Genomic DNA, 9,772 nt, shown 5'->3' with positions numbered 1-9,772 from the left:
AGAAACAGTAGGATTGTCCTACTGCAGTTTTATTAAGATAAGTATTTACAAGTTAGACTTTGATACAAAGAGGAATAAGTTATGTACCTGACCAAATACAATCATTTCGAACAGTCCAAATACTCCAGGTCACCAAAATAGATGTGTTCTGTGTTAAGTCTATCTTTTATAGTAGCCTAAAAAATATCTTGTTTAAGTCTGTTTCTGACCAAATCCAATTGCATACCTCATGAATTCGTTTAGTGCTCTTGATAATTTAATATTTACAATACTTCTGTTAGAGAGATGAGGTGTTGTACAAAATTTCATTGCTACTGTACTATGCTCATGACTTCTGATATTTGTAACGGGAGGCCAATGTACACCCCTGCACCTGAAGACTTGCTAAGTTTTGGACAATTCCCTCCAATGCATAATTATAATTTTCAACCTCCGCAAGTGCAGCATCCTGTACAAGGGCACCAAAATATGGATACCAATCAACCGGCTGGTGGTTCCGATGATGAAGCTGAAGCAAGTATCATTGATCCTTCCTCCCTCTACACACTAGATCACTACCTTGTCCAGATGGACATGTTAGACTCATTCGCCAAGGAGATCGCAATAGAAGTGGAGGAAAGCCTTGACGCTCAAGGAAGATCAAGCAGAAGTGGTCCGAGGATTTACGTGAACAGGCCACGTGAAGAAGCTGCTGAGCAATTGGTACGCGACTATTTCTGTGATGATCCTACCTACAAGAAGAAGGTATTTCGTAGAAGATTTTGGATGAGAAGGCCCCTTTTCGAGCGTATCGTACATGCACTAGGAGAGTGGTCTCCAGAGTTCACGCAAAGGAAAGATGCTCTTGACCGTGATGGACTATCTCCATTGCAGAAATGCACATCAGCTATTCGCCAATTGGCATATGGTACTCCCGCGGACGCTCTCGATGAGTACCTGAAGATTGCCGAGTGCACATCAATTAAGTGCTTAAAGCTATTCGTCAAAGGCGTGGTTCATATATTTGGTGATGAGTATATGCGAAAACCCAATGTCAACGATGTGCAGCGCTTACTTGATATTGGAGAGAGTCGTGGGTTTCCTGGCATGTTAGGAAGCCTCGACTGTATGCACTGGCGTTGGGACAAATGTCCCATGGAGTGGAAGGGACAATTCACCAGTGGGTATAAAGGCGTCCCTACTCTTATTCTAGAGGCGGTTGCTTCTCAGAATCTTTGGATATGGCATGCATTTTTTGGTGTTGCTGGATCCAACAATGACATCAACGTGCTTAATCAGTCGACGTTGTTCCTTGAGCAACTGAAAGGGCAAGCTCCTCGAGTGAACTATAATGTCAACGAGAAGGAATATCAACTTGGTTATTACCTTGTAGATGGAATATACCCAGAGTGGGCAGCATTCGTGAAGTCGATACCGATGGCTCAAACAGAAAAACAGAGGTTGTTTGCTAAACATCAAGAAGGTGCAAGGAAGGATGTGGAACGTGCATTTGGTGTGCTCCAGGCGCGATGGTCTATTTTACGGCGCCCGGCACGTTTATATGACCGGGGCGATCTCCATCATATTATGTTAGCCTGCATCATTCTACACAACATGATAGTTGAGGATGAAAAAGAAGAGGCGGGGAATATGCTTGATTTGAATGAGGAAGCAGGCTCATCAATTGTTTTCCCATCAGTATTTACTCATGGTGACATGCCAATATTTGCCGAGGTACTTCAAAGAGATGCTAAAATTCGTAATCGTCCGATGCATAAGGCTCTAAAAAATGATTTGATTGAGCATATATGGAGAAAGTTTGGGCGACGATAGATTATATTCGAGACTTGATCCATGTTGGCATTTATTATTGAGTAACATAGAGCATAAGGCTCTAAACATGTTTTATATATTTTAATTATATTATATTGGCACTTATTATTTATTATGGGTTCGTTCAAATTTGTGTTCTTGTATTTATATATGGGTACTGGCAAACAAAATTTCATATTGATACATGTCACATATAGATCACAAAGTTGAAGTACTAGTATAGATCCCACAAAACAATAAATGAAAATCTCAAGTTACTACCTCTATGTTACTACCCACTATAGAGGTAGTAACATAGACTAATAACATATGCATGTTACTACTCTATGTTACTACCCACTATGGCTAGTCTTATTGAAACCAAACAGGCCCTTAGCTAGTTACCACAAGCACATCTCTCTTCATTAAATATGTGTCACATAAGCAAAGTTGTATTGGAGTGTGTGATGTTACTTCTAAGTTCCTCCCCATTGTGACCAGCCTCAGATACACATGCATGCATTATTGGATGGCTTTGCTTGCGATTGGATGTTTTTATTGCAGCAATGTTATCGCGCTAACGTTTTTCTAGGGCACGACAACTTGAATGTTTTTTAATGATGATTTATATTGCCTCGTGATTGTAACCCTGTAACAATGGAATAAAGCTCTTTCACCCCGTAAAAAAAAAGGATGATAAATTTAGTTAGCAAGCACGGCAAATCCTTGTAAAAAAAACTAAGCTGATACGGATTTGACATGCAAATGTTATTCATACTTAATTAGTACTCCCTCCGTAAACTAATATAAAAGCGTTTAGAATACTAAAGTAGTGATCTAAACGCTTTTATATTAGTTTACAGAGGAAGTACTATTACGAAAAATCTGCCTAGCTTATTTCTGATTGTAACAACCCCATCTATTCAGCTAACCGTCATTAGACTCAATACGTAGAGATTTTGTAAAATCTTTACGTAGGAATAGCACTGCTCATTTTATCTTGTTTCGTTTTCCCCAGCCGATCGAGTGGAAGGTGCCAGCTAGCTCAGCTTTGCTCGCGTCTGGCTGGCTAGCTTGCTGCAATTTATTAGTTAGGACCGTCCGTCAAACGTTGGAGTATGATGCATGCGGTCGAGCTGCCGACGTGACGCAGGTTTATGACCCAGTAGCTCCACCCAGTTAAATACAGGAACCATCTCACTCTGACTCCCAACTGCCAAATGGTGACAGCCGACAAGTTTACACAACCTACTTGTTTCCTTCGCCTTCAACTTCATATATTCATTTTTCTTTAACATGCTATGATCGAAGTCGCTTGCGTATATGCACATACACCCATTCTAATAAACGCAGGCATGTGCACCTTACCTTTATAAGCGCTCCCGAAAGAATGAGCTAGCACAATTATCTTGGAATTGATAAAGTTATCATAGGCGCCTTGTAATCAGATGGGGACGTCTCTTCCCACTTAACAAATGTCGATGAAAAGACTAAAATAAATCCAGAAAAATATGAGCATCAATATCAAGTTTAGAATTTAAACCCCGATGGACTGGTTTCACCACCGGAAACATAAACATAATCATCTAACCACAGGTAACTCGAGCGGCAGACAGGTCGTGATGATGGAATGTTTTGATGTTGTACTCTCTCCATGTCAAAAGTTACATATAAGACATTTTTTAGGCTAAACAAAAACATGTTATATTTTAGTACAGATGTCGTAGTATTATTTCACATTGGTTGGTACTGTATTGTTTATGAGGCCCCTTCCAATGCTCTATCTTATACAGGTGCTAAGCCTTCCACGTAGGCAAAAAAAACTGATGTGACGAGTTATTTAAGAGAAGAGATAACTGTGATGACCTCAGAAAAAAACAATGTTAAGCGTGTGAACCTAGGCAAAACATTTAAAGAAAGGAAGCCCACCAATACATGAAGATATTTAGTTGCTAAATCATTAAATGAAGCAAGCTTAGCAACCATAAGCTAAGTACCTATGCATTGGGGAGTATAGTTGCTAAGCTATTTAATGTGCTTAGCACCTCATCTAAGAGCATCTCCAACGGCCGCGCGAAACGACGCGCGCGGGGTAAACGCAGCCTTTAGCGCGCGCGGGGCGTTTTGCCGCGCTCCAGCGACGGCGGGAAAACCACGCGCGCGGGAACTGCTTGCGCGCGCGCGAAAAGGCGCCAGCTCGCGCGCCATATTTTGCGCACCGCTTCCGGCGCGCCTATAAAGTGCGGCGCGCGCCACGCGCCTCTCCACGCCTCCTCTTCTCCTCTTCCTCTCTCTCTCTGCCACGCGCCGCTCCAGCGCCCCGCCACCGACGCGCCTCCGCCACCCCGCCACCGCCGCGCCGCCGAGGAGCGTCCGGCTACCGCGGCGTCCGCCTGTGCCCCAACGGCGGCTACTACGCGGAGATACGCTCCGGCGATCTCCGGCTCGGCCTCGGCACGTACGGGACGGCGCGCGAGACCGGCCGCGCGTATGACGCGGCAGCGTGGCGCCTAGGCCGGCCACGCGGCCAGATGAACTTCCAGGGATGTCTACACGCTCCAGCAAGCGCTCGACCGTGCCCCGCCGCCGCGTCTGAACACGGCACAAGACCGTGCGGAGCACGCCGAGCGGCAGCGCCGCCTCCTCGTCGCCCAGGAGGACGAGCGGGTCATGGCGGAGTGGCGCCACCGCCACCCGGAGGACGTCGCCTACGAGCATGCCTACTTGGCAAGGCGTCGCGAGGAGGACACGCGAAGGCGCCGCGAGGCGCGGTTGGACAGGCGTCGGCGCAAGGCGTTGGTGAACGCGCAGTCCAATCTCGTCGCAGCAGGTGGGCAGTCGTTCTTCGCGCCGGACGATGATCGGTGGTTGGACATCTGACTGGATACCTCGAACGACACCGTCGAGGAGGATAATGGTGATGATAGTGATGATAGCGACTTAGAGTAGTTTTTTTATGCAATCTATCTTGTTTTTTATCGTTTGTCGTTTTTAATTATTATGCAATCTATGTTTCGGATGTAAAATACCTTTGTATCGTTTTAAAATCTATGCAATCTATCTATTTTCCAATGCCTACATTTTAGCCTAGAATGAGCGCACGCTGCTTTTTTTACGCGCTGCTGGAGCGGCGCGCGCGGGCTGCTGGAGCGGGCGCAGCGCGCCGCGCCAAACCAGCCAATGCGCGCGCGGCATATGTATTTTTTGCGCGCGGCGCGACCGGCGCCTGTTGGAGATGCTCTAAGCACCCATACATTGGCAGCAGCCTGAGAAACTCTCCTTGAAGTATTGAATGCGACTATTAATTAACCTCAGATATCTTACAATTTGTGCACCACAAACTTTTCAATGCTCTCTTGTGATTAATTGTCAGGTAGACACAGGTCTAGATCTCCTGGGGTACACTGGTTATGGTGTCATACTCAGACATGATGAATGGAGCTCGCAGTTGGCCATAATTCAAGACCCGCCGTGCGAGCCGTGCCGACGCAACGGAAGTGCATAAATTATGCAGCTCTGCCCAGTTAATTAATGCCACTCAACTGTGAACTACAACATTGATCAAGTGTATACAAAAATATTAACATTCAAAATACTAAATAAATACCATTAAAATCATCATTCAACATATTGTCATACTCCCTCTGGTCATTTTTTACTTTGCATATTAGATTTCTCAGAAGTCAAACCTTGGAAACTTTGACCAAATTTATATTACAATTTATCAACATTTACTATATCAAATCAATGTAAAATGAAAATATATTCTATGATAAATCTAATGATATTGATTTTGTATTATGAATGTTCGTAGTTTCTTGTATAAACATGGTCAAATTTCAAAAACTTTGACTACAAATCTAATACGCAAAGTAAAAAGGACCAGAGATACTCCCTCCGTCTCAAAATAAGTGAATCGATTTTGGTATAACTTTAGTATTAATGTTGTAGAGACACTTATTTTAGGACGGAGGGAGTATATTTTAGTGTGCAAGTTTAGACTATTTCCGGTTGTGCGACTCAACGGTGAAGTGCCGAATGGGTACTACCGCAGCAGCAAAATACGTGATATTCTAGACAGGATGCAACTTTAAAATTTACTCCAAATTTTCTAAATAAACATGTTGTAAAGAGATCTTTTTTACAAAATAGGAAATACTTTCCTAGACAAATAGAATAATATCATCATCAGAGTTAGACTGCACGTATTTAAGGGCGCCATCCACTTGGACGCAGTGCTATTGGTAGTACTCCAAGTAGCATTGTATACGTCGCTTCCAACTTAAAGTGGTGAGAGGAAATACAGATTTTTTTATAGATAACCATCAGGCGTAATCATTATAAAAGAAATGACAGGGAGTTGGCCAGCATAACAAACTCATAAGTATATCTTCCCCCTAAAAAAATCTCATAAATACAGTATATATATCTTACCGAAATTCTCTTCGGCCATTCATTTTCCTAGATAAGCATCCCACATAAGCATTGAAAGGAGCAACAAGAGCGAGTCAAAAGCATAATTTAAGAATACAAAGAAAGCATAATTAATTCATTGATGAACAAAAATACCTCACTAAAATCCTCTCTGGCAATTTTATCTTGTTACATAATCTTCACATGACAGCAAGTTGGGGAGCATGATTAATTCCTCGACGGAAATGTCCCTTACCAAAGTTTGTTAGAAGATTTTCGCTAGTACAAGGATATACTATATGTCACTGCAAACACTTCTTACAGGAAAGCAGAGCAGGGTTAATCAAGACCGCCTCAACTCGGCTTTATGCACACTAGCTGCACATTAACAGTTTACAAGAGTACAGAGTATCGAGTATACACGGGAGTTACAAACCATGGAGCTGAAAAATCAAGCCACGGTGACAAAGTATGGTAGTACGTAGGAAATATGAAATATCTTCCTAAATGTTTGGGAACTTGCATGCTCAGGGAAACTGGATGATTTACATTTCCGCTCTTAAGAAAGAGAGTTAAATTTGCGCGAATTCGGGGAGCGTGAAGAATCAAAAAATAAAGAGTTTGAGTCATATACTGAGGACGTGTATATGGCACAATCCTGAACATGTGCCAAGGAAGAAAATCACAGGCAGTGGAGCAGCCAACTACCCTTCAAGGTTTCCTTTGACTGTCAGCTATGTCCTGCTTCCCTACCAGAAAAAGCTTTCCCTTCTCTTCTCTTGCACCAAGTATCTGCAGATACCAGCCATGGATCACCAAACTAAGTTTGTCGTGCAGAAGATTGTCGTGTCGCTCCACTCGGCGGGTGAGATCTTGGAGAATATCCTGGGTAGAGCTTCTGAAGAGAAAGCAGAAATGATTTCTTGCCGATCGAATCTTGATCCCAAGGATGGGCTGGAATTCCTGGGATTGGAGGCTCATAACATCCATGATCTGGCCAAGGAGGTGGAGATCAGGCTCTCGGAGTGCAGGGAGAAGGAAAGGAAGGAGAGATGCAGGATGGAGAGTATGATATCAAGCTTAAAGAAGGAGAACCAGGATATTAGGAGCATGTTGGAAGTTGCTGTAACTGAGAAGGAGGCGGCGGAGAATAGCCTTCGTGTGTTGAAGGGCGACGGCGATCAGAGAAGAAGTTCAATCCTGCAGATTGCTGAGAAGGGGTTGCAGAAGGTTGGCTTTGGCTTCATCATGGAGGTGATAAGTGGAGAATCAGAAGGAGATGAGATGAGCAGCTCCAGCGCCAGTGCAGCATCTAATGGAAGAGAAAGTAAACAGGAGGTTGACAGTCTGGTAAGTATTTCTACATCACTCCTCGGTAGCTGCAATGGTTTTGTTGTTTAGATAATAGCCCCAAGCACCAACTACAAAATACAGTACATAGTTGTTATTTGTGAAGTAATCGTCATGTAATCCCCATTTTATGATCCTGCATGCAATGCAGCTAGAAACTAGTGATCTTGTTATGTTTAGAAGTTGTCCACCGAAACCATCATGCACTGGAAAACTTGCCAGCTAATAAACTACTTCAAGCTGTTTCCTTTCAGGCTTCAATAGTTGGTAAGACACTGAAAAACCTGCATCATGAGATCAATGACCTCAGACAGGCCTTAGACGAGTCCAGGTAGTCGCCGACCAAAGATGTCTACCATTTTTTTTATGGACCACTAAAGGGCATTCCTGTAATCTATGCTAACTGATAACATCAAACTGCTCTAACAGGTCAGATTGTGATCATTTGCAACTTCTCGCTGCTCAACAGGCTCAGAAGATAATCAAACATGAGTCGCACATACAGGATCTAAGAGAACGGGAAATTCTCCTACTTCAAAGTGTATAACAATATGTATTATTTATTTATGTAAATTCTTTTATTTTCTAGCCCTGTAATTGCCCAGGATCTGAAGTCTCTTTCTCATACCTAAGGTGGAAGAGCTCAATGTCCGGGTAAAGGAAGTAGAACAGGAAGCTGCACGATGGAAAGAGGCATGTGCGTTGGAAGTAGAAGCTGGAAAAGCTGCCATTAAAGAACTGAACCAGGAGGTAACCCAAGAGGAATAAGTTTGACCTAAGCTTCATTAAAATGGACCTCTTGAGGTCAAGAAATGCGCTTCTCAGATTGATAAATGACAATTGAGCATAACATCATTAGAGAATTGATATGAAAATATGATGCTCCTTCAAAGTAATTAGAACAAAATTGAAAGATATAAGCATGTCCAACTTTTATTAATTTAAAAATCGTAAGTTTGAAATCCTTGAGTTTGCACTTTGCGATAAATGCAATAGGAAAACATCTCTCATTTAGTCATTCATGAGAGGAGCTGTACATGTTCTAACGAGCTACCTTTTCAGGTGACCTTGCTCAGAGAAGAACTGCGAAGAGTAAAAGCAGATTTAGATGCTGCAAACAGCAAGATACAGCTAAAAGAGAAATTAGCCGCCAGTGCAATGGCAGCACAAGCTGCTGCAGATGCATGCCTTAAGCTTGCTGACAGTAGATCTGCTGGGTTACAACAGAGAATAGAAGAGTTGACAAGGCAGATAGAGCAAGAAGATATACATGCAAGAAAAGGGAGAGACAGTGCCCGAAGAAGAATAAGATACGCCTGCTGGCCATGGCAGCGACTTCGAGTCATATCAACATCCTCTCGTGCTAGGACATGGTCTGTTGATCAGAACGGAAGATTGTTACCAAGGACAGAAGCACTACTTCAAATAAGGATCTGACTAAGTTCTCACAGTTTCCCAGACTAGCTAGACATATCCCTCCCTGTTCCCCTATTTTCTCTATGTAAGCATGCACCTTAGATTTTTGCAATAAATTCATATGGTCTTCTCACTACTCGCTGAATCTAGTTTGTCTGCCTACTGCCATCTGGAGAAGTCATTCAACTTGCAGCTCTTTTGTGTGTGCATTAATGGAACAGTGCAGAGAAACCAGGATGTTGGGCACCTTACGAAATGGACAAGAAAATATAACATCATGGGATACTTACAAAAAAGTATCTATTCGGAAACTTTTGATACTTACAGGGTTGGCGTTGTGCGGCGCAGCAGCATGGACTCATCCGTTAATTTGAAGCCTGACACTCATACATTATCTCAAAACTCAAAACATTCAGAAACCTTGCACTGGTAGCCTTAAGAGGGCCATCTGCTAATGTACTCGTAGGGGTTCTCTAGCATCCTCTGCTCCCCAGCCACAATACTGCATCAAGAAGGTTCGGAAACTACTAACCTGTAGGAGGTGTCCGCTTTGAAGGAACCATTCATCCTTCACTTCCACATGGGTTCCCCTTTTAGGGAATGACATTGGTAGCGGAAAAGCAATTTTAAGAAACACCTTACAAACTATGTTCCTTAAACAGTCATAATAACGAACACTGGATGGACCTTTAAACATTTGGTCTTGAGAAACAAGGGTTTATTTCTTGCCCCTATACTATAAGGCAACATCTAAAGAAATTTTGTCAATAGAAATAAAAATTCTAGGATATATAAAGTAATA

The 9,772-nt window shown here is 42.8% G+C and overlaps 1 protein-coding gene across 1 annotated transcript; it reads left to right on the top strand.

Annotated features, from left to right (window-relative positions):
- The first annotated feature begins 6,884 nt into the window (after positions 1-6,884).
- On the top strand, positions 6,885-9,106 carry LOC125524720 (uncharacterized protein At3g49055). The gene is made up of 5 exons (XM_048689762.2): positions 6,885-7,554; positions 7,809-7,885; positions 7,984-8,095; positions 8,188-8,304; positions 8,617-9,106. Exons 1-5 carry the CDS (start codon positions 7,012-7,014, stop codon positions 8,989-8,991), a joined length of 1,224 nt encoding a protein of 407 aa, XP_048545719.2. The 5' UTR covers positions 6,885-7,011; the 3' UTR covers positions 8,992-9,106.
- The last annotated feature ends 666 nt before the right edge of the window (positions 9,107-9,772 follow it).

This window comes from Triticum urartu, chromosome 7A, assembly GCF_056163025.1.
Source record: "Triticum urartu cultivar PI428250 chromosome 7A, HENAU_Tu73, whole genome shotgun sequence".
NCBI classification, from domain to species: domain Eukaryota; kingdom Viridiplantae; phylum Streptophyta; class Magnoliopsida; order Poales; family Poaceae; genus Triticum; species Triticum urartu.
The sequence above is the reverse complement of the archived record's forward strand: the minus strand, read 5'-3'. Positions and strand labels throughout refer to the sequence as shown.

Coding starts and splice junctions, on each gene's coding strand:
- LOC125524720 (XM_048689762.2), top strand. CDS start 7,012: ATGGATCACCAAACTAAGTTTGTCGTGCAGAAGATTGTCGTGTCGCTC. Junction 8,096..8,187: donor AAATTCTCCTACTTCAAAGT/GTATAACAATAT, acceptor CTCATACCTAAG/GTGGAAGAGCTCAATGTCCG. Junction 8,305..8,616: donor TTAAAGAACTGAACCAGGAG/GTAACCCAAGAG, acceptor CTACCTTTTCAG/GTGACCTTGCTCAGAGAAGA.